The sequence below is a fragment of the Mirounga leonina genome, unplaced genomic scaffold, assembly GCF_011800145.1.
Source record: "Mirounga leonina isolate KUSES-001 unplaced genomic scaffold, KU_Mleo_1.0 Mir_199, whole genome shotgun sequence".
NCBI classification, from domain to species: Eukaryota; Metazoa; Chordata; class Mammalia; order Carnivora; family Phocidae; genus Mirounga; species Mirounga leonina.
This window is the reverse complement of record NW_023270498.1, coordinates 3,991,515-4,017,141: the sequence shown is the minus strand read 5'-3', so window position 1 is coordinate 4,017,141 and position 25,627 is coordinate 3,991,515. Positions and strand designations below refer to the sequence as shown.

The window sequence follows — 25,627 nt, the reverse complement described above, 5'->3', positions numbered from 1 at the left end:
TATCCTCCTATTTTTTCTAAAGTCTTACAGTTTTACTTTTAATGTCACACATTTTCAGTTAATTTTTCTATAAGGTATGAGGTTTTAACTTTTTATGTATGGACATACAGTTATGCCAGCTTCATTTCTTGCAAAGTCTGTTTTTCCTTTGATGAATTGTTTTTGTACCTTTGTCAAAAACCAGTTGAGAATATTTGTGGGGGGGTGTATTTCTGGGTTCTCTCATTTCTTCCATTGATCAATAGGTCTGTATCTCTGCCAGTACCACACTGTTAGTTAATACAGCTATCTGGAAACATTCAATACCAAGTAGAGTGATTCCTCCCACTATTCTTTTTTATGAAGATTGTTTTTATGTTTTCCGGGCCTTCCCCTTTCCATATGAATTTTAGAATAGTCTTGAATATATCTACAAAATGTCCTGCTGGAATTTCTATGGGGATTACATTTACTCTATAGATAAGTTTGGGGGAAAATTGTCATCTCTACTATAGTGAATGTTTCAATTCATGAACATGGTATACCTCCATTTAATTAGGTCTTAATTTCTTTTATCTGTTATTTCTTAATCTATTCTTATTTCTTTTATGTACATGTTAAGTACCTACCTAAGTATATTATTTTGTTTTTTGGAACAATTTTGGATGGTATTAGGTTTTAAATTTTGGATTCCACATGTCTATTGTTAATACATAATTAATGACTTATTATTTGTGTCTTAATCTTATAACCTGTCATTTTGTTAGGGTTACTTAACAGTTCTAGAATCTTTTTATTTTGTAGATTCTTTGTGAGACAGTCATGTCATAAACACATAGGGACAGTTTTATTTATTCTTTTTTTTTTTTCAATTTGTATGCCTTGTTTTTCTTACTGTGGTGAATGGACTTCCAGTATTTTGCTGAATAAGAATGGTGAAAGCAGACATTCTTGCCTTGCTTGTAAATGTGATATTAGATGTGGTTTTTATGTAGGTGCTCTTGATTAGGTTGAGGAAGTTTCCTATTCCAAGTTTGTTGATTATGTGTGTACATATGGAACATTGTTGGATTTTGTCAAGTTTTTCTTTTTTTCTCCATTGAGATAATTATGTGGTTTTTATTTCATAGTATATTACATTCATTGGGTTTCAAATGTTAAACCAACCTTGAATTTCTGGGATAAATCCCACTTGGTCATGATGTATGATTCTTTCAGTACCCTGCAAGATTCAGTTTGCTAGTGTTTTGTTAAAAGTTTTTGCATCTATATTCATAAGAGATTGATCCATAGATTTCTTGTGATAAATTTTTTGTTTGGTTTTTCTGTCAGGGTAATACTGGTCTCATAGTATGAATTGGGAAGTTTTTCTTCATCTTCTGATTTTGGAAGAGTTAATTAAGAATTGTTAACAATTCTTTAAATGTTTTCTAGAATTTGGCACACCTGGGTGGCACAGTTGGTTAAGTGTCCAACTCTTAGTTTCTGCTGTGAATTTCTCAAATTTCTTTTTGTTATTCTAATTTTATTCCGTTGTAGTCAGAGAAAATACTTTGTATTTCAATCCTTTTAAGTTGATTGAGATTTGTAGCTTAGAATATGCAACATCTTTGAGAATGTGCTATGAGCACTTGAGAAAAAGGTATATTCTGCTTCTGTTGGGTGGAGAGTTCTGTAGATACCTGTTGGTTCTGTTTGGTTCGTGACATTACTCAAGTCTTCTATTTCTTTGTTGTTCTTCTTCCTATTTGTTCTATTATTGTAAGCATGGCATTGATGTCTCTTAACTAATAGTGTTAAGTTGTTGATTTCTTTTTTTATTTCTGTCAGGTTTTGTTTCATTTTGGTGCTTTGTTCTAAGGTGTGTCTGTGTTTATAATTGAGGGATTGTCCTTTTTATCTTAATAAAATGTTCCTCTTTGTAGGAATATTTTTTTTTTCCTTTAAAGTCTATCTTGCCTGATAATTGTATAGCCACGTCTGCTTTCTTGTGGTTGCTGTATGCATAGTGTATCATTTTTCACTTTATTACTTTCAGTTTATTTGTATCTTTTAATGTAGTGTGTGGCTCGTGTAGACACCAAATAGTTGATACTGCTTTTTCAATCCAGTTTCAGTTTCTGCCTTTTGATTAGATAGTATCATTCATTCACATTATTTTTATATAATTAGATATACACTATTGTTTTATTTCTTGTTTCATGAATGTTCCTCTATTTTTCATTAATTCTTTTGAAGTAAATGCACATTTTCTAATGTGGCATTTTAATTTATTTAATGATTTTTCACTATATATTTTTGAGTTATTCCTTTATTGACCGTTCTGATACATACCACATATATTTTAACCTATCACAGTCACCTTGACATTTATACTAACTTAATTCCAGTGAGTTATAGAAATGTTACTCTTATGTATATATATTCCTTTTTCCTGCTTTTTGTGGTATTAATATTGTACATGTTATATTTGTAAATGTTACACAACTAACAATACATAGTTATTATTTTATATAGTTTCATATAGTTTCTGAGAAGCCAGAAATAGAAAGGCGAGAGGGTGTATGTTTATAGGTTTTGTTTTATCTGTCTTCTTGTTGATCATTTTTTATTTTTTTCATTTGCTCCCATGTATCAAGTTACCATCTGTAGTCATTTTTGTAGCCCCATACATGGGGACCAATGGTACCTTGTATACAGATTCTTTGATACAACTGCTTTTTAAATCTGGAAAGAGGAAAAAAGTAGAAGAAATATGCACTTACACTGTCTTCATAATTACATAATTACCTTTACTGGAGCACTTTATTTTTTGGTGTGGATTCACATTATTGACTGAGATCATGTTCTTTCAGTCTGAAGAACTTCTTTTAGCTGATTCATTTTTTGGCCAGATCACATCTGCTGAGCCCCTTGGTCCATTTCTCCTTTCAGTGTTTTCATTTTTCAACTGCAGTATGTCCACGTGGTTCATTTTTTATAATTCTTACTTTATAGATATTCCCTATTTGATGTGAGATTGTCATTATGCCTTCCGTCTTTAATCATAATTTCCTTTAGTTATTTTAACTTTTCTTTCTTTTTATGTGCGTGAGCCAGGGGAAGGGGCAGAGGGGGAGAGAGAGAAAGAATCCCAAGCCGGCTCCGTGCTCAGTGTGGAGCCTGACATGAGGCTCGATCTCATCACACTGAGATCACAACATGAGCCAAAACTGCAGATGCCCAACTAACTGAGCCACCTAGGTGCCTGTTTTAACATATTTATGATGAATGCTTTGAAGTACTTATCTTTTAAATCCCATATCTGATCATTCTCACAAGTGGTTACTGTTCCCTAGCTTTTCCAGTACATGAGTCATACTTTCCTGTTTCCTTGCTTGACTCAAATTTTTTCCAGAAACTGAACTTTTTAGATAGCGTAGGAACTCTGGGTAGTGACCCACACCCCTGCCCTCCCCAGGCTTGTGATAATTATTTCATGTTTATTTGCTGAGCAAGTGCCTACATCATTTCTGTGAAGTTCATTTCTCACCCACCATAACACGAAGACATCCCACGCCCACCCCCCCACCCACCCTTGTTTGTTTTAGGAAGGTGCAGCGTGGGTGTACCCACAGCAGTACGATGGATCTTTTGTTTTTAACAATGCCCTGGGCATAAATTCCTCTGAAGACTGATCCAGTTAAATTTGGGTTCCTTTGAAGGGATATTTCCCAGGTCAGTGTTTGAGATTTTTTCTGACCCCGGGATAGCTCCTCCCAGCTGACTTTTCCAGTGTTGCTCTCTGACAAACTAGGCAGGCTCTTATTCACCTATATATCCAATGAATCTATAAAAGTTTTCCCGGTTGTCTTTCACAAGACCTCTGCTGGTTTGTTTGTTTTTTTTTAAGATTTTATTTATTTGACAGAGAGAGAGAGTAGGCAGAGCGGCAGGCAGAGGGAGAGGGAGAAGCAGGCTCTCTGCAGAGCAGGAAGCCAGATGCAGGGCTTGATCCCAGGACCCAGGGATCATGACCTGAGCTGAAGGCAGACGCTTAAAGGCTGAGCCACCCAGGCGCCCCTGACCTCTGCTGTTTTTGAGACTACCCTGAGGTTCAAACTTCCTGCACTGTATCTCAAGTGGTTTCTGTTCCTTTGAGAAAAGATTCGGAGCTCTGTGTTCTACAGCCTGCCAACCCCCTTTGGCAAATTCTCTGACCCGCAGCCCCTGGGCTGAGGGTGGGGACAGTGGTGTGCTCCCACTGAGTGCCACCCTGCTCTAGTTGCTTAGCGCTTGGTGGAGGGGTAGCAGTGGCATCCCTGGGACTCCTCCGTTTGCTGCTCCTGGTGTGGACCCCCTCATACCATAAACTGGGCAGGGGCTGTGAGGGCCCCAGGATTCTCAGCATTGCTGCAGCCAGTGTTGAGCCTCTGTCTCGCAAAGTGCTGATGACTGGACGAAGGGAGTCATCCCCTCTCCACCGTATCACCTGCAAGTTCACTTCAGCAACAGGTAGCTCTGGTCAGCAGGGGAAATGCTGACCTCCTGCCCCTCCTGGGAGGCTGCTGTCTGGGAGCTGGGGGAAGAGGGCGCCCCTGCATTCCTGTCTGCACTAGTCTGCGGTGGAGTTTCCATCTAGCTGAGGGGAGGGAGCGGGGGAGGGAGGTCTGGCTTCAACTCCTCAGACTCTTCACTGTTCTTACTGACTTTTAGTAGATTTCTGGAACAAACGCTTTTTCCCTTTTTTCTTTGCCCTAGTGTTACCCCAAACTCAGTTCCCCCCTTGGTGGGTGTGGAGCCCAAAGACACAACCGAGCCAAAGAATAGGAAAAGGAAAGGTTCTACTTGGAATGAGTAAGGAGAACATCAGGGATCTTTCCCACAGCAGTGTCTCATAGAACAATAAAATTGGGGAAGCTTTGGCTGAGGGTGCATCCGTATTTATGACGGGGCTTGCTCAAGGGGGAATACAGGTTGGAGTTGGGCAAAAAGTCGTCTTAGGGTGGCAGAGTCCAGGTCAACGTCCCGAGGGCCAGTAGGGGTGGGCGTCATTAGGTCTCTGGCTCTGGTGGGTCCAGAGTCTGAGTGCTCAGAGGGGTTTAGATCCTACGAAGGTAACTCACGGGTGTGTGTCAGGCCAGACTTCACTTTTGAATCAGCACTGGGAGTTGGTATGGTTGTTTGTTTGCTTAACAAATTTTTTGCTTGTCCTTCCACAAAGATTATTTCTGTTATCAGAAAAGTAGTAAATAATAGTTGATGACCATTTACTGGCTCTGGTTACTACAAGAAAATATTTAGCCTTCCCTAATTCGTACACACTTCTTCCTCCCCAGCCAGGGCCTCAGCCGCCAGCCCGTGGGGTGGTCGAGGATTGTGTTCCTGGCAAATGTCATTTCACCTCCTGGGTGGTGCCTCATTTCCCCTACTCTCACCCAAAAGAATGTGTTTAAATCCCTTTGCATTCCCTGAGCAATAGTGTGCAAGTCCACAAAGTGAATGGCTTGGACTAGATCTCTCAGCTCTTTTGCAGCTTTGAAGTTTTAGCACAGATTCTTCTGAAGAGTGGTGATAGAATAAAATGCGGTGAACTGCTGTCTGCTCATAATTAATTGAGATAGTTGTCATAACTAACTAGCACTGGAAATTTTATCACTAATTTATTGTTCCTGGTATCATTAGGCTGTCTCCTGGTCTAGTACAGGCTGTTCATTCTTATAAGCTTTCCTAAGACGGCTGGGGCCTGAGATCACTTTTCTTATGCCCAGAAAGCTATGTCTTTCTTTTTCCGGGAACCCCTGTCTCTTTCTGCTTACATTAGGACCATTTCCAGAGGTTATAAATGGTTGTCTTCTAAAAACAATTGACATCACTTTCATTGGGAAGTGGGCTGTACCGTTTCTCCAACTGTCATGTCACGTTACTATAATTGTTTTAATAATATTTTCAATCATCATTACTTTACGGTATATGCCATTTGTTAGATAGTAGTATTTTATTTTAAAATGTTTGACAGATTTTCATTGTTGATTTTTATTTTGATGTCATTGTGTCAGAGAATGTGGTTACATAATATGTATATAATTATGATGGATTTCTTACCATTTTTATATTTTTCCTGTCATTTCGGTGAGATTTTAAAATGGTTAGAAAAAAATGTTCTCAGTTTCAGATATTGTAATGGAACTCAGTAAAACTGGTAGATTTATGAGAAACATACTAGTTTCTGCCTATAGTTGGTAATTACAGGACTATTGTTTATTTTATTTAGTTAGTTTTTAAAGATTTTATTTATTTATTTTTTATTTATTTTTTTATTTGTTTTTTTAAAGATTTTATTTGACAGAGAGAGACAGTGAGAGAGGGAACACAAGCAAGGGGAGTGGGAGAGGGAGAAGCAGGCTTCCCACAGAGCAGGGAGCCCGATGCGGGGCTTGATCCCAGGACTCTGGGATCATGACCTGAGCCGAAGGCATACGCTCAACGACTGAGCCACCCAGGCGCCCCAAAGATTTTATTTATTTATTTGACACAGAGAGAGAGAGCACAAGCAGGGGGAGCGGCAGGCAGAGGGAGAAGCAGACTCCCCACTGAGCAGGGAGCCCGATGCAGGACTCAATCCCGGGACCCCGGGATTATGACCTGAGCCGAAGGCAGACGCTTAACTGACTGGGCCACCCAGGCATCCTGTTGTTTATTTTAAAATGAATATTTAAACTTTGAGAAATTTCATTCCTAAGTTTGAGGAAGAATATTGTATTGGTTAAGGGCACAAACTGTGTATGGGGCAGGCTTCTTGGTTAGAATCTTAGTTTTGATTTTTTTTTTTTTTTAAAGATGTATTTATTTTTGAGAGAGGAAGAGAGAGTGAACGTGAGCAAGTAGGGGGGAAGGGCAGAGGGAGAGGGAGAGACTCTCAAGTAGATTCTCTGCTGATCGCAGAGCCTGATAGGGGCTCAACCTCACAACCCTGAGATTATGACCTGAGCCGAAATCAAGAGTTGGACGCTTAAGCGACTGAGCCACCCAGGCACCCAGAATCTTAGTTTTTATTCCATAGGCATTGGGCATGTGACACAATCCCTGTATCCCTCAGTTTCTGCAGGATGGATATAAGAACATTATGAACTTACTCCAAGTAATGATTTCTTTTTAGTAGTTGCAATATATTTTAATTGTTTAAATGACCATTTTTGTGTTATTCCTTAATTTTTTGCAGCTTATCGTGAGCCTCATTATTATTACCAGTTCACAGCTCGATATCATGCAGCTCCCTGCAATAGTATCTATAACATTTCTTTTGAGAAGAAACTTCTTCAGATTTTAAGCAAATTGGTTCTTGACCTTTCATGTGAAGTTTCTTTACTGAAGTCAGAATGCCATCGTGTTAAGATGCAAAGAGCTGGTTTGCAAAATGAATTGTTCTTTACATTTTCAGGTAAGTATATATAATTCTTTAAAGAAAACGAATTGAAAACAAAAAGCAAATTTTGACGACGTGTGAATTACGTGCAGCATTTTTTGAAAATAAACGTTATAGCTCTGAATATGTTTCATGTTCTCTGCTTTGACATAATTCTGATAGGCCCCAAAATAAAATTCTACTGATTCTCGTACTTAATGAAATGTTGGCACTCTCAAATAACTAAACCTTGCTGTGGTAATTTACTAGAGAATAGAATTTGGTATAAAGAAATGCCTATCTTGATACTTAGCTGTTACAAAGATTTAATTTGTAAAAGCACCTGATTCTAATAACGTGAGTTAATATTATAGACCAGAAGGACCATTTTAACAGCTTACTGTGCTTTTCCTAATAACAGCGCAGAATGGAGGCCCAAGGTTTTCTTGAAAACAAAGAATTGATTTTGTACCTATATGTATATTTATAAAGGGCCTGTTTATGAATAAACACTGTGGAATAACTATCCATATGTTTTTATTGGGTCCCCCTGGCAATAGGACTCCATCCTCTTTCCATCTCAAATGATATTGCTTGCTGTTTTCCTTTCCTCCTTACTCTGTCCTTGATTCCTCTGCTGCTGATGTTGGATTGTACTCACCCATTTCTCCAATTTTCTGGGTTTTGGTTTTTTGTTTTGTTTTGTTTTTTGGGGGTTTTTTTGGTTTGGTTTTTTGGCCATCAGCGATTGAATTTTTAGACACAACTAAGAGGTGTGAAGCTTTACAGGAGAAAAAACAAGAGTTAAACCCCATTTGCACTGTCTTTTATCTTCTTTACTACTTTTCTCCTTCTTCAGAAAAATTTTGGAAGTGAGTCTGTAGCCCCTGAGACAAAGTATCACAGTTAGACTCTTTCTTTAGCTCTTCAAGGACTCACTATTAGCATTCATAAGAATTATGAGGTCTTTGTACCCAGTGTGTTTAATAGGTGCTATTAATAGGCATTTAATAGTCCTTAGAAGACCTTGAAAGTAAAGTTGAACCCATGAGAGAAAAGATATGATATACAATAGAAATGAGGCATTGTGGGCTTGATATGCATTTTTCTAATGACTAATGATGTTAAACATCTCATGTACTTCTTGGCCATTTGTGTATATTTTATGGAGAAAAGTATATTCAAGTCCTTTGCCCAATTTTTATTTTCTTTCCAGCTTTATTGAAATAATTGGCATATAACAGTATGTAAGTTTAAGAAGTACAATGTAAGGATTTCGTGTGTGTGTGTGTATGTACAAATATATATAAAGTTTATACCCTTTGTCTACTTTTATCCATTTCCCTCAGGCCCCACCTGCTACCCCAGCAACCACCAATCAGTTCTCTTCCTGTGAGTGGCTTTTGTCTGTTCTATGTATAAGTGAGATCATAAGTATTTATTTTTCTCTGTCTGAATTATTTCACTTAGCACAATAACCTCAAGGTTCATCCACTTTGTTGCAAATGTCAGAATTTCCTTCATTTTCATGGCTAAATACTGTTTCATTGTGTATGGATACACACACACACACACACACACACAATTGTTTCTTTTACTGTGAAGAACTTTTCTAGTTTGATGTAGTTCCACATGTTTTTTGTTTTCATTGTTTGTGCTTTGGGTGTCCTATTCATAAAGTCATTGCCATATTCACTGTCAAGGAGCATTCTTGTATGTTTTCTTCTAGGAATTTTATGGTTTGTCTTACATTTAAATCTTTAATCCAATTCAAATTAATTTTTGTGAGTGGTGTGAGATCGGAGTCCAGTTTCATTCTTTTGCATGTGACTGACTATTTGGTTTTCCCAGTACAACTTATCGTAGAGATTACCTATTCTCCATTGAGTATTCTTGGCTCCTTTGACCTTATATGGATGGGTTTATTTCCTGGGCTCTCATTTCTCTCCCATAGATCTGTGTCTGTTTTTATGCCAGTACCATACTGTTTTGATTACTATACCTTTGTAATATACATTTAAATTAGAATGTACTGCTTCTAGTTTTCCTCTTTCTCAGAAACACATTGGCTATTCAGAGTCTTTTGTGGTCCCATAAGAATTTTAGTATTTTTTTAATTTCTGTAAAAAATGCTGGTGGAATCTTGATAGAGATTGTATTGAATCCATAGATTGCTTTGGGTTGTATGGACATTTTAACAATGTTGAATCTTTAAATTCATGAACATGGGATATCTTTCTATTTATTTGTGAGTCTTCAGTTTTTGTTATCAATATCTTACTATTTTCAGTGTACAGATCTTTTACCTTATTGTTTAAATTTATTCCTAAGCATATTATTATTTTTGATGTTATCATAAGTGGGATTGTTTTATTTCTTTTAAGGTGATGTGCCGTTATTGTATAGAAATGCAATTGATACTTGTATGTTGATTTTATGCCCCACAAGGTTACTAGATTCATTTATAAGATCTGACAAGTTTTTTAGTGGAGTCTTTGGGGTTTTCTATATATAAGATCACATCATCTACAGACAGAGACAGTTTTACTTATTTGTGTTTGATTCAAATGCCTTTTCTTTCTTTCTCTTGCTTGATTGCTCGGGCTAGGACTTCTAATACTATTATTGGAATGGTGAGAGTAGGCACCCTTATCTTGTTCTTCATCTTAGAGGAAAATCTTTCAACTTTTTATCATTGAGTATGGTGTTAGCTGTGGGCTTGTCATATATGGCTTTTATTATATTGGAGTACTTTCCTTTATACCAAATTTATTAGGGGTTTTTATTGTGAATGGCTATTGAATTTTGTCAAATACTTTTGCATCAGTTGAGACGATCATGGGATTTTATTTTTCATTCTGTTAATGTGATACATCACAGTTGTTGATTTGCATATGTTGAACCATCCTTGCATCCCAGGGATGAATCCTGTTTGATCATAGGGTGTGAAGCTTTTAATGTGCTACTGAATTTGGTTTGCTAGTATTTTGTTGAGAATCTTTCCCTCTATATTCATTATATATTGGTCTGTATGTAGAGATATAGGTCTATAGAGATACTGGTCTGTAGTTTTCTTGTAGTGTCCTTATCTGACTTTGATATAGGCCATGCACAATGAGTTTGGGCATGTTACCTGTTCTTCAATAATTTGGAAGAGCTTGAGAAGGATTAACGTTAGTTTTTTGAAAATATTTGGCAGAATTCACCACTGAAGATACCTGGTTCTGGGATTTTTCTTTTGGGGACTAATTCAGTTTCTACTTGCTATTGATCTGTTCATATTTTCTATTTTATCATGACTCAGTCCTGGTAGGTTGTGTGTTTTAAGAATGTACCCATTTCTGGGATGCCTGGGTGGTTCAGTCAGTTAAGCTTGATTTCGGCTCAGGTCATGATCTTAGCATTGTGAGATGGAGTCCCATATTGAGCTCTGCACTCAGTGTGAAGTGTGCTTGAGACTCTGTCTCTCTTTCTCTCTCCCTCTCTGCCCCTGCTTCGCCCCTCACTTCACTCTCTTTCTCTCTAAAGTAAATAAATAAATTCTTTAAAATATATATATATATATACTAATTTCTTCCAGGTTGTCAAGTTTTTGGTATATTGTTATTCATAGCAGTCTCTAATGATCCTTTGTATTTTTGTGGATCAGTTGTAATGTCTCCGTATTCACTTATAATTTTACTTATTTGAGCCTCTTTTTTCTTGCTTATCTAGCGAAAAGTTATCAATTTTTTAATTTTTTCAAAGAACCAGCTATCGTTTTTGTTAATAATTTCTGTTTTTTCCTATTCCCTATTTCATTTATTTCTGCTTCAATTTTTGTAAGATTTTAATTCCAGCTAGTTAACATATAGTGTTATATTAGTTACAGATGTACATCCTAGTAATTCAGCACTTCCATACATCACCCTGTGCTCATCATGACAAGTGCACTCCTTAATCCCAATCACCCATTTAACCAGTCCCCCTACCAACCTCCCCCCTGGATTGGTAGAATAAATATTGTTAAAATGTCTATACTACCCAGAGCAGTCTATACATTTAATGCAATCCCTATCAAAATACCAAAATACATTTTTCACAGAACTAAAACAAACAATCCTAACATTTGTGTGGAACCACAAAAGACCCCAAGGAGTCAAAACAATCTTGAAAAGGAAAGGCAAAGCTTGGAGGCATCAAAATTCTGGACTTCAAGTTATATTACAAAGCTGTGGTGATCAACACAGTATGGTACTGGAGCAGAAATAGACACAGATCAGCGGAACCGATTAGAAAACCCATAGACGATCTCGTAACTATACCATCAGTGAATCTTCGACAAAGCAAGAAAGAATATCCGACGGGAAAAAGACAGTCTCTTCATCTCTTCAACAAATGGTGTTGGGAAAACTGGACCACTTTCTTACACCATACACAAAAATAAAATCAAAACGGATTAAAGACCTAAATGTGAGACCTGAAAGTATAAAGTCCTAGAAGAGAACCCAGGAAGTAACTTCTTTGACATTGGTTGTAGCAACTTCTTTGAGGATTTGTCTCCTGAGGCAAGGGAAACAGAAGCTGTTTTTTAAAAATAAACTACTGGGACTTAGAAAAGATTTGCACAGCAAGGGAAACAATCAACAAAACTAAAAGACAGCCTATGGAATGGGAGAAGATAATTGCAAATGATAGATCTGATAAAGGTTTAGTATTCACAATATACAAAGAACTTGTAAAACTGAACCCCCAAACCAAATAATCCAAAATAATCCAATCCAAAAAATGGGCATGAACAAACATTTTTCCAAAGAAGACATCTGCTTTTTTATTATTTCCTTTCTTCTAATGTTGGGAAAAGTGGTGGTGGTGTTGTTTTTATTCTTTCTTTTTCCTTGAAGTGTAAACTTGTTTATTGATCTTTTTGTATACTCCTTCGTTTTCTTTTAAGAATTTTCAAGTTTTACCTCTGTATTTAGGTCAAAGATTGATTTTAAGGTAATTTATTTTTAAATACTGTGAAATAGGGCGCCTGGGTGGCTCAGTTGGTTAAGCGGCTGCCTTCGGCTCAGGTCATGATCCTGGAGTCCTGGGATCGAGTCCCGCATCGGGCTCCCTGCTCGGCAGGGAGTCTGCTTCTCCCTCTGACCCTCCTCCCTCTCATGCTCTCTGTCTCTCATTCTCTCTGTCTCAAATAAATAAATAAAATCTTTAAAAAAATAAAATAAAATAAAAAATAAAAAAATAAATACTGTGAAATATGGGTCCAGTCTTCACTGAAGTGTGGATGTTCAGTTGTCCCAGCTGCATTTTTTGGAGACTGTGGTCTCCCCCATTGAATTGTAATGGCACCCTTGTTGAAAGTCAGCTGGCCACAGACATATGGGTTTATTTCTGGACTCTTCTATTTCATTTTTCTGTGTAACCTTTCCTTATTATAGTACCACACTGCTTCTTTGCTCAGAAGGTTTTGATAGTAGCTTTGTAAAGTGAGATTTGAAATTTGGAAATGCAAGTCTTTGATTTTGTTCTTCTTTCAACATTGCTTTGCCTATTTGAAGTCAGATGCAATTCCATGGTTTTTAGCATCTGGTTTTCCATTTCTGCCAGATAAGGACATCGGGATTTTGGTAGGGAATGTATTGAATCCATAGATAGCTTCGGATAGTATTAATACCTTAATAATATTAGGTCTTCCAATCTGTGAACATGGGCACATTTCCATTCATTTATGTCTTCTTTATTTTCTCAGCAATGCTTTGTAATTTTCATAGTATAAGTAGTTTACCTCCTTGGTTAAGTTAATTCCTAGGTGGTGTTTTTTTTTTTTTTTTATGCTATCATAAATGAAGTTATTTTCGTATTTTCCTTTTCATGCTGTTGGTTGTAGTATATAGAAACGCAGCTGACTTTGTATCTGGCAAGTTTGCTGAATTTGTTTGTACAGTTTTATTTATGGAATCTTTATTCCTACATAAAATGTAACATCATCTGTGAACAGAAATAATTTTACGTCTTTTCCAGTTGGATACTTTTTATTTCTCTTTCTTGCCTTACTGCATTAGTTAGAACTTCCAGTACTTTGTTGAATAGAAATGGCAAAAGTGTGCATCCTTGTTTTGAACCTGGTCTTGGAGGAAAAGCTTTTAGTCTTTCACCACTGAATGTGATATTGGCTACTGATTATATATATGTGTGTGTCTTTCATTATATGGTAGGATTTTCCTCCTGTTTCTGCATTGTTGAGTATTTTTTTCCATGGAAGGGTGTTGAATTTTGTAAAATGACTTTTCTGCGTCAAATGAGATGGTCATGTGGGGGTTTGGTCCCTTCATTCTGTTAATGTGGTGTCTTACAATGATTGATTTTTATATGTTGATCTATCCTTGCATCCTGCTAATAAATCCCACTTAATCATGGTATATTATCCTGTTAATATGCCCCTGAATTCAGTTTGCTAGTATTTTGTTGAGTTTTACGTGTTTATTAGTGATATGGATCTAGAATATTCTTTTCTTATAGTATCTTTGTCTTTTGTGTGCTTTAACAGTTCTGTTCCTACCCTTTTCCATTGTCAGTGCCATAAAATTATGACTTTATAAATTGCTCCCAATATAATTATTTTAAATGAATTTAGTCTCAAATTATGCAGAAAGTAAAGTGTGAAGTTATGAACCAAAGTTATAGTAATACTAGCTTTTTAGACTAATTGTTTTTAAATAGCTTCTTAAATCATGTAAACATTGCTGTTAGAATCCAATCTTACAATAGTAGTAGCTTTTAGCATTACTCACATACTTACCTTTATCCAGATCTTTATTCATAGGGCTTCAGGTTACAGTCTTGTGTCCTTCCCTTTCACCTGCAGGACTCCCTTGAGCATTTCTTGGAGGGCAGGTCTAGTGGTAACAAACTCCCTTAGCTTTTGTTTATCTAGGAATCTTCCTTACTCTAAAAAGACAGTTTTGCATGTTATAGGATTCTTGGTTGATACTTAAACAAACAAACAAAAATCAACTTTTAGCACATTGAATATATCAGCCTATGACATCTGGCCTCTAAAATTTTTGATGCTGGATCAGCTCATAATCTTACTGAGGATCCTTTGTATAAGACAGATTACTTCTTTCTTGCTGCTTTCATGATTCTTTGTCTTTCAAAAGCTTCATTATAATGTGTCTTCCTGTAAGTCTCTTTGAGTTCACCTTACTTGGTATTTGTTGAGCTTCTTAGATGTTTATATTCATGATTTCATCAAATTTGAGAAGTTTTCAGCCAGTGTTTATTAAAATGATTGCTCTGATACTTTCTCTCTTTCCTTCTGGGACTCCCATAGTGTATATTTTGGTCCATTTGATGATGTTCAAAAATTTTCTTAGGTTCTGCTCACTTTTCCTCAGTCTTTTTCTTTTCCTCAGATTTGATAATTTCGAATGTTCTGTTTTCAAGTGGGCTGATTGTTTCTTCTGCCTGATCACATCTGCCTTCAGATCACTGTAGTGAATTTTTCACTTCAGTTCTACTTGGCCGCTCCAGAATTCTTTTTAGGTTTCCTGTCTCTTTATTAATATTTCCATTTGTTCATACATAATTTTGAGTTTATCTACATCTTCTCTAATTCTTTCCCCATCTTCCAGGAGGCTGTTTTAAAGTCTTAGTCCAGTAAACTTGACATCAGGTATTTTTCAGGGATAGTTTCTATTGGTTTACTTTTTTCCTTTGAATGGACCATACTGTTTCTTTATATGTCTTATGATTTGTTGAACATGGGCACTCGAATCTAATAGTGTAAGTGTAGAAATCAGATTCTTCTCCTTTTCCAGGGTTTGTTTCTTTTGTTGTTGTTTTGTTCATTTTTTTAAATTGTGCCAACGGTCTTTGCGAGATACAAACTTAAGTTCTCTCAGGTCTTGTCTTTTCTTTTACCTTTTTTGTGCATATATGGTCACTTCCAATTTTTCCCATAAATGTTGCTTTTGGATACCCTACTGCTTAATGTCTGGCTGCCCAAAAAGGACAAGGAGAAAAATGAGGTGAAAAGGGGGCACCGGCCCCTTCTGGTCTTCTGTTAGTCATCTCAGCTGGTGTGAGAGGGGCTTGTGACACGGAAGGAAGTGCAACAGTCATGGCCGCCTGCCCCTTAGCTGCATCTCTGTGGAAGAAGCACTGAACAAATCAAGCACACATCTGGTATTTGGAGGCCAGGATTGTTTTTTTTTTTAATTTCCCCCATCTTGGTTCCCACAAGCTGTGTACAGACTATTTCAAGGATACACACACAGCTGCCTGCCATGGTTCTTGGGATGTTGGATGGAGAGGACTACTGTGCTAAGAGCCACAATTGACTGAAATTAACAATTTGCTGTACAAGCCTTCTCTTGGAAATTGCCATAATTCCATAGACTCCTGAATTCCAAAGCAGTTACATGACACAGATTATTCCACTGAAATTGTTGTGTATGAGGGGAGACTTCTACTCTGCCACCTTCCCAGAATCCTCAGTGTAAATCTTACCCTTCCTTCTCTATAAGTAAGAACTTTTTTCCCCCTCTTGCTTCCTTCAAGATTTTCTTTTCGTTTGATTTTCTATAGTTTGAATATGGTATACCCCTGTGAAGACTTTTCAGTATTTATTCTGCATGTTGTCTGTCAGTTTCCTGGAGCTCTGCTTTTGTCGGTCATCAACTGGAAAATTCTCATCCACTATTGCTAAAAAGAGTCTTTCATTTCATTCATTCTTTTCCTTCATTCCTATTGTATGTACATTGTAGCTTTTGTTAGTGTTCAGTTCTTAGAAATTCTTTTCTGTTTGTTTTTTTCCCATCATTTTTTCACTTTGCTTTTCAGATTCGGAAGTGACCACTGACATACTTCAGTCTTCAATCCACTCTGATTCTCTCCTCAGCCACATTGAATCTCCTGATGAGCTTATGGAAGCCATTCATTTCTTTTATGGTGTTTTTCATTCTGGCATTTCCTTTTGATTCTTTCTTAGAGTTTTAATTTCTCTCCTTATATTACCCATCTGTTCTTGCATGTTGTCTACCTTTTCCATTAGAGCCCTTTGCATATTGTCATAGGTATTTTAAATTTCCAGTCTGATAGTGTCAATGCCTCTCCATTTCTGAGTATGATTATAATGCTTGTTCTGTTTCTTTCCTTTTTTTTTTTAGGATTTTATTTACTTATTTTGTTTTAGAGAGAGAGGGTGAGAGTGGAAGGGGGAAGGGCAGAGGTCAAGAGGGGGAGAGAGAATTTCAAGCAGACTCCACACTGGGCTCAGAGCCTGATACAGGGCTCGATCTCATGGCCTTGAGATCATGACCTGAGCTGAAATCAAGAGTTGGTTGCCCAACCAGCTGTGCCACCCAGACACCCTGCTTGCTGTGTTTCTTGAAACTTTTTTGCCTTTGAGTATTTCTTGCAAGTTTTTATTGAAAACTGGACATTATGTGCCTCATAGTAAGAACAGAGTTAGGTATGTTTTATTATAATATTGTTTATTTATCTCTTTAGGATTTGGGCTCTATTTACTTTTTATGAGAACTATGGGTTTCAGAGGCTAAAAATTTCTGTGATACCCTTGTGTTTGTCTCCTTTGTTGTTTCCCTAAAGTCTTCTTATTAAATAAGGTATGGGATTTAAAATCCTCCTGTTGTAATCTCCTGGTTTATAAGATACCCTGTTGATGTGGTGGTAATTTGTAGAGGTAGCAAAAGCATCCTATCGCCCCACAACCAGATCTCAAGATTTTAGACAGCTTAGACCTTTGGTGTGAAACCTTCAGCAGTGTTTTTCCTCCTCTTTCTTGGTTTGCACTGAAAGCCTATAGGTAGTTGGAGTTGGATATTTCCAGTCTGCAAGGTCATTTAGACTCCGGTAAACCTTAAGGTGCTTAAGCTGTGGTAAAATATTTCTCTTTAGGGCAAACTTTTATTGAAGACAAGTGAATATTCTTGGTGCATTTCAAAATGTTTATTTTATTCTTCCTCATGTTAGAAGCACAAGGGGATTTGTTTTCAGTCCCCTCCCTGAGAGCCTCTTGGGACCGATGGAGGCAAAACTCATGAAAGTGTGGAGGTCTCTGTGAGCTGGAATTTTTTAATATTTGAGCTTTCTTATTGTGAGGCCTCAACAGATTCTAAGTTGCAGTTTTTTCCTACTGGTACTAGCTCCCCTGGCAGGCTCTTGTTCTAGGGCTTCTGCTCCTGGTAAGCAATAATTCTCCATATCCACCTTTTTTTCCCTAAAGTTGTGTGGGCAGCAGTTTTCCTTGAGACCTCAGTTGTCTAGTGAATCAAAGAAGAGTTTGTGAGTCTCAGTTTGTTTACCTCTTTTCCTGTGAGGACAGGAGTGACAGCATCCAAGTGCCTTTCATGTTGGACTATAAACCAGAAGTTCTCTTTATCTTTTTTATTTCTTAATGGTTCTGTTACTGATTTTTCTTGTGTTCAGTTGACTATAAAATAACATTTTGATTTTATTCTCATTTCCTTTTCTGAATATATTCCAGTTATTTTCTTGGCAGCTATCCTGAGTTTTACAGTTAATAACTTGAATATGTAACTGTATAGTTTGAATACTAGCCTAGTTTGAACAGTGTACCAAAACTCTGCTCCAGTATAGTTTGTTCCTTCCTCCCTATGGTGTTCTCAGTAATTGCATTATTATACATTGTTTACCACTAACATAGATTTATGATTATTATCTTATGTATTTCTTTTTAATCATATACATAAAAAAGTGAAGTTAAAAGAATAAAAATACAACAATATTGCCATATGTCTGTGGAGTTGACTTTACACTATTCTTTATTTCTTTGCATAGCATTGAATTACTGTCTGTCATCCTGTTATTAGCTAATGTTGCAAACGTTGTGGTTGGAATATTTTACTTCTTCATTTCTGAAGGATACTTTTCCAGATACAGGATTCTTGGTTGGAAGTTTTTTTCTTTTAACACTTTAAATATGTTATCTCACTGCCTTTGACCTCATGGGTTTTTTGTTTTGTTTTGTTTTGTTTTGTTTTTTTATACAAGAAATCTGCTATTGGGATGCCTGGGTGGCTCAGTCATTAAGCGTCTGCCTTCGGCTCAGGTCATGATCCTGGGGTCCTGGGATCGAGTCCCGCATCGGGCTCCCTGCTCCGCGGGGTGCCTGCTTCTCCCTCTGCCTCTGCCTCTCTCTCTCTCTGTCTCTCATGAATAAATAAGTAAAATTTTTTTAAAAATCTTTAAAAAAAAAAGAAATCTGCTATTAATCTTTTTATGGACTTATAATAAGTGACAACTTCCTTTTTTTCTTCTCTCTCTTTCTGCTTTCAAGATAGTTTCTTTGACTTTGATTTTTGACAGATTGGTTATAATGTGTTTCACTGTTAAATTCCTTGCCTTTATCCTACTTGAATTCCATTGATCTTTTTGGATATGTAGATAGTGTCTTTTATCAAGTTGGGACATTACTGGCATTAATTTTTCAAATGTTCTTTTAGTTCATTTCTTTTTTTTTTCACCTTTGACCCCCATTATGCATATGTTGGTACCCTTGATGTGTCACAGGTCTCTTAGGCTTTCATTTCTTTTCCTGACTTTTCTTTCTGCTCCTCTAACTGATAATTTCAGTTTACCTATCCTCAAGTTTACTGATTCTTTCACAAGATCAAATCTGTAATTGAAAGCCTACAGCATTTTCATTGTTGTAACCGTCAGTTCCAGAATTTCTTTTTGGTTTCTTTTTATGTCATCTTTCACTTTATTAATATGTTCTGTTTGTTGAGAAATCATTTTCCTTTTTGTTGTTCTATGTTCATTATTTCCTTTAGTTTTCTGAGTATATTTAATATAGTTGATATAGAATCTGTCTAGTAATTCCAATTTCTGTGCTTCCTCAGGGATAGTTTGTTTTTGTGTTTTTTTGGCTCTTGGTTCGTACTCTTCTTTCTTTACATTCCTTATAATTTTTTTTGAAAACTGTACATTTTTATTATTCTTACAGGTAGTAATCATGAAGTCAGATTCTTCCACCTCTCTTGTGTTTTTGTTGCTCATGTGGGTTGTAGTTGTTTGTTTAGTGACTTATCTAAACTGCGTTTGTAAAGACTATATTCGTTGTTGTATGTGATCTCTCATGTCCTTTAGCTTGATGTTAGCTAATGTTCTGATAAAAGATTCTTTAAGTGCTATGCGTAAGTCAACTTCTGTTGACTCAGCATTTTCTTCATTGATGTAAAAATGAGGTATTTTCCAGAGTTTCAACAAACTTGATTTTGACTGTTTTGGGTCATTTTTGTCAGCATTTCTGTGGTAGGATGTGGCTTGAAGTATCCTACTTTACCACTTTACAGCTGTCATTTTTGTCTTTTTCATTTTTAAATTTTGTAGAAAGTTTCATATAAAAAGATAAAAAGAGTACATAATTTCATATAAGATGAGCTTTGCCGTCTAGCCTAAGTAAAGCAGGTATATCAAAGGAGGCAGGGGTTCAGAAAGAAGTTTAACTGCTCTGTCAGATCCAGAGAGCTAATTGAGTGAACTGATCTAGACAGCATAAGTGTTGTGTGGTTTGCCTAACACGGTATTGGGCAGCAGGGGGAATATACTTGCCTGTTGGCTCTTACTACCTTTAGTACTGAGTTATAACTTAAACATTCTAGATGTTAATGACTTGATTAATCACTGTCTGTACTGCTTCTAGAGTCTGGATAATTTCTGTGGATTCTCTGTTATTGTTTCCAGCAATTTTGCTTTAGTTTAATACAGAGTAATTTTTTTAAAAGATTTTGTTTATTCATTTGAGAAAGAGAGCTAACATGAGCAGGGTGAGGGGCAGAGGGAGAAGCAGACTCCCCGCCGAAGAGGGAGCCCGATCATGACCTGAGCTGAAGGCAGACACTTAAACGACTGAGCCACCCAGGCACCCCAATAAATAGCATATTTTGATGGATTTTTAAATTTGCCTTAAACTTTTATACAGATTCAAATTAAAAACAAAATTGTGTATCTTCATAATCTGATCTCATAATCATACTATGATAAATTGGTAGACTCTGGTCTACCATCTTCTGAATTCATAATGAACAGTAGTTTCAAAAGCTTTACGTTAGGTAAATAATATTTTAAATATTTGGCTACATTTTGAAAATGCTTTCTTTAACGCCACTGTATATTTTTGATAACATAAGTCTAGAGATTTTGAATTTCCTGGGTCTATTTTTTAAAGATTTTATTTATTTATTTGACAGAGAGAGAGTGAGAGAGCACAAGCAGGGGGAACAGTAGAGGGAGAGGGAGAAGCAGGCTCCCCACCAAGCAGGGAGCCCAATGCGGGCCTCAATCCCAGGACCCTGGGATCATGACCTGAGCCAAAGGCAATGTTTAATCATCTGAGTCACCCAGGCGCCCCTCCTGGGTCTATTTTTATGATGGTCTCATTTTTAAAGGATTTAAAAAGTAGTCCATAAAAAAAATACTTTTTTCCAAATCTATAGTCCTGCTTGGAGATCTGCTTCAGCTTAACATCTGTTCTGTTTGATTTTATAAAATCACTCTGATGTACTATATTGTCTTTTTTGTGATGTTTTATAATACTTTATGATATCAGTTCAGATGGCAACAGGGAAATTTCATGATGTGTACTGGTTTGGGGAGATAATAAAAAAGAATATCACAATAACGAAGATTTCCCAGTATTCTACAAGTGTATTCTGCATTATTAATACTTTTATGGTCAATTTTATCATCTTCATATCAGTGCTTATCCATCTGACATATATAATATCAGGCAAATGTTGATAATATGAGCAAGGATCTATATTCTCATAGAGAATTTGTGGAAAGTAAAATAGTCATGATTGCTTGTGGTTATAGACAGCTTAGATTGTTAAGATTGACATATTTATACTTTAAATCATATTTTCACAGCTAGAAAGAATGACAAAATCATAATATTTAGCCCTTGTTTTACAGAGCAGAGACTGGGTCTCAAAGAGATATTAAATAATGTGCCAGTATTTATTAGTGCTAAACCTAGGGATAGAAATCAGATTTCTTTTTATATATTTTGATCAATAGTGGGAAGTAGCTGAAGGTTTTAGAACTGTGGTAATTAAGTTGATGAAATAATTTAGAAAGATTATTTAATGGAAATCCTTAAGTCATCTTTTTCTGATTTCCTCTTTGATTTTTATTGTCTCCACAAGTTTTTATGTCTTCCACATTGTACAGTTAAGTGGTGTATAGTTATTCCTAGTAGCCTCTTAATGATCCCTTGAATTTCCATGTTATCGGTTGTTGTATCTCCTTTTTTATTTATAATTTTGTTGGTTTGGGCCCTTTTTTCCTTGGTTAGTTTCACTAAGGGGTTATAAATTTTGTTTACTTTTCAAAGAAGCAACTCTTAGTTTGGTGAAGCTTTTCTATGATTTTTCTGTTCTCTATTTCATGTGTTTCTGTTGTAGTCTTTATTCTTCTCATCATTATCATCATCAGGCACTGTTGTTATTGTTACTAACATTATTATTAATTCTTAGGTTCACTGTAATAGTGAGGTTTTCCTGATTTATATAAAACAAATCTTTGGCTTAGATTTATAGCTGAATAGTATAGTTGAACATTAGGAAATTGCTTAATTATTAGTGGAAGAGAAATATTAGATAAATGACCTGTTTTATATTTCAAAAACCAATTTTCATACTGTGATACAGACTTTGGGCCCTTGATAAAATATAATGTATTTTCTCAGTTTCATCTCTAGACACTGAAAAAGGACCTAAGCCATGTGCGGACCATAGTTGTGAATCTTCCAAAAGACTGTCTAAGGTATGTTATGTGAGGCTGGAGAAATTAAAAAAAGAAAAAAATGAACATGCTCAGTGTGTAAGTAAGCATCTTAGCTATTTATTGAACACATCAAATCCGCCCCCCCACATTTAGGAAATTCAGCAGTAAAATAAAACTTCATCAAATAACAAATGACAAGAACGTAATACAGTTAATATTTTTATGAAATGCTTTAAAATTTAGCATTTGTAACTGTGTTAAGAGAGATGATTTTTCTTTCTTTGACCTTATTTGCTGTTCCATGTTAATTTATAATTACTAAACAAGTAGAATTCTCTCAGTGTTACTGTTACCCATCCTAAAATTATAAATTTGATCTACCATGTTTGTTAACCATTTTCATATTGCTCTAAAACCAGCATCCTGTGTCTGTGTTTAAGGCAGAAATTAGGCTGAAGCTCCCAGCAGCAGTCCAATTTAGTTTTCTCTTTCATGTTATACTTCACATACTGTTCACACTCAGTAACTTCCTGCAGTGTTGTGTCCTGTCTCTGGTTACTCCTCGGTGATAAGAAGCACTTTGTAAGAAAATGTTATTTTTAAATACTTGGAATTTAAGATTACTTACATTATGATAATTGTCAGAATTTCCTTATGAAGGTATAGGTATTGCATATTCAGGTCCACACCCATTACTTTTGCCAGGTGAAAATGACAGGGGAATGACTTCTTTATTTGTGCCCTGTAAGCCTCCCAAAATTCAGCTACATCATCGATCTTTATGTTATCAGGTATTTCCATTTAAAAATTTTCCTTAGGAGTTACCTTTCATCTCTGAGGTAGTTTTTGTTTGTTTGTTTGTTTTGTTTTTTAACTTTACTTTGGAAATACAAGTTATGTTCTGGGGCACCAGGAACAGAGAGCAGTCAGTCTTACTTTTTGATTACTGTTTCTTAATCCATGGTTATTGTGCTAATCATCTTTAATTAATAGCACATCTTTTAGACTTCTACCAATTTTCAAACTTTTAAATGGTCATAGACCTTCAGCTGATATAATTTCTTAGTGATGTGGGAATGTGTGTTCAAGCAGAGGAATTAGGAGTAAGGAAGGAAACAGAGACATTTTATTATTTTCCTTCAAGGTGATCTCATGCTGGTATCCATTTGTAGTTCCCTTATATCATTTAATATTGAGAATCAATTTTATTTGTACTTCTTATATGAAAACAGAAAAAAAAATCAAATTCAGCATTCCATGAAACTTGCAGTAACAAAGGTCTGCAATTTTATTAACTCCTTGAGAATGTTACATGGCTGTATTAGGTTGCTTAACAAACATTCTGCCCGTGATTTTTACTGTCATTTGGATACCTTTTTTGAAATTTTTTTTTGCTATACATCTGTTTATCTGCATTTTCTCTTCTGCTCTCCTTCCTGTTCCCTTTCTTTCTTTTCTAGGCTTCTGGGCATAAAATAGTCTCTTTTTGCCTATTATGTTAAAGTATTTTTCTGGTTGATGGAAGTGTAATAATAGCATAATAATAAAAAGAATTCAAAATCTCCAGAGCAGAGTATTTTCACAGAAGCATTCTGGGGACTTTGATTTACAAATCTGAAAAATTATTTAATATTATCTGCTTTATTTTTCATTTCATTCAGTTTTCAACTTTCGGGTCCTTTCATTTTGTATTAACTCTTATTTATTACTAAATACACTTTAAATTTAGCAAGACCTAAGTAAGTGGAAATGTTCCCCCAACTATGTTTTTAGCCAAGATCTAAGTAACTTGAAATGTTCCCCCGACTATGGTAAATTCAAACTTATTTTGACATATTTGTCCCAGTGGAGATATATCTTAACTCTTTGAAGATTTGATCCAAATATGTTCTATTTCTTCTTAAAGGTACTGTGTTTTTCCACACTTCTCTTCCAGTGATGTATTTGTCAGCCCATATGCCATCACCTCACTTTGTTCATGCCGTGTACCTTTACAGCAAATCTAATGTCAAGTTGTATAACTATTCTATCTTGGTTCCTTTTCAAGATTGTTCTAGATGTTCTAGGTCCTTTTTATTTCCAGAAGGTTTAAAAATCACCATGTCAGATTTCTAAAAACAAACAAAAAATGCCCTGGATTCTGATAGGAGTTACCATGTATCTATAGATCAATTGGTGAGAAGTGATATTTTGATAATATTAAGTTTTCCAAAACCTAACACGTTAGTTCTCCCCATTTATTTAGGTTTAAAAAATTCACCTTTTTATTTATTTTTTTTGGCAGTTTTTAGTTTAAAGGTCTTGCACATTTTCTGCTCAAAATTTATTCCTAAGTATTTTGTGGATTTTTTTTCCCTAGTGCTGTCTTAAATGGATATTTAAAAAATTCATTGACCAGTTGTTTCAATTTTTAATAGGTGCTTGCATGTTGCATATTTGCATATTGTATTTATAGCCACTTGTAAAATTCATTTCTTACAGTAGTTACTTTAAAGATTACTTAGGATTTTTTATGTAAACCATCATGTCATATGCAAATAAGAGAGTGTTTCTTTTTTTTTCTGATTTTTATGCCTTTTATTTCTTTACTGATTCTGTTTGAATCTACAGTATGATGTTGAATAGATGTGGTGAGAGTTGATACTTTCTTCCCTTTATTTTCTTGTTCCTGATCTTAGGGGGGTAGCATTTAGGCTTTCACTATTAAGTATGTTGTTAGCTCCAAATTTTCATGTCTTTTACCAGATAAAGTAAGTTCCCTTCTGTTTCTAGTTTACTGAGAGATTATGCTATGGATGTTCATTCATTTGTATCAAATGCTAATTCTGCCTTTATTGAAAAAACCCACATGTGTCTTCATTATAAATTTAGCAGAAAATATGCAAGACCTTTAAACTAAAAGCTGTAGTTTGTTTTTTATCCTTATGAAATGTCCCCTTTAATTCTTGCTCTCAAATTTTATCTGAAATTAATGTTATTAATTCAGTCTTCCTATGCTTACTGTTTGCAAGGGATATGTGTTCCTAACCATTTAATTTCAATTATCTCTCTCTTTATATTTAAAATGCATGTTTCTTGTAGACAACATATAATTGACCCCTTTCTTCTCTCAATAAAAAAAATCTTTAATTGGAGCATTTATTCCAATAAAATTTAATGTAATTATTGATACAATTGGATTTATGTGTACTATTTTACTATTGTTGCCTAATTTTTTTTCCCTTTTTCATCCTTTGTACTTTTAGAGTTTCATTTTCTCTATCTACCCATTTATTTGTTTATATTGAGATAAAATTGACATATAACACAGTGTTGGTTTTAGACATATAATGTATTAGTTTTAGGTATACAACATAATGATTTGATATAGGTATATATTGCAATGTTATTACCACACTAAGTTAATATCTGTAAACACACAAAGTTGCACATTTTGGTATGCGATGAGAATTTTAAGATCTACTCTCTTAGCAACTTTCAAATATACAATACAGTGTTGTTGAC

General features: G+C 35.6%; 1 protein-coding gene across 2 annotated transcripts in view; it reads left to right on the top strand.

The window, feature by feature from the left end:
* ZPBP (zona pellucida binding protein) overlaps positions 1-25,627 on the top strand; it is a 139,688-nt gene that overhangs the window by 38,125 nt on the left and 75,936 nt on the right. For both annotated transcript variants that reach the window (XM_035026471.1, XM_035026472.1), the window contains exons 5-6: positions 7,181-7,399; positions 22,086-22,162. In XM_035026471.1, the coding sequence (XP_034882362.1) occupies positions 7,181-7,399; positions 22,086-22,162 (296 nt within the window). The remainder of the gene's footprint in view (positions 1-7,180; positions 7,400-22,085; positions 22,163-25,627) is intronic.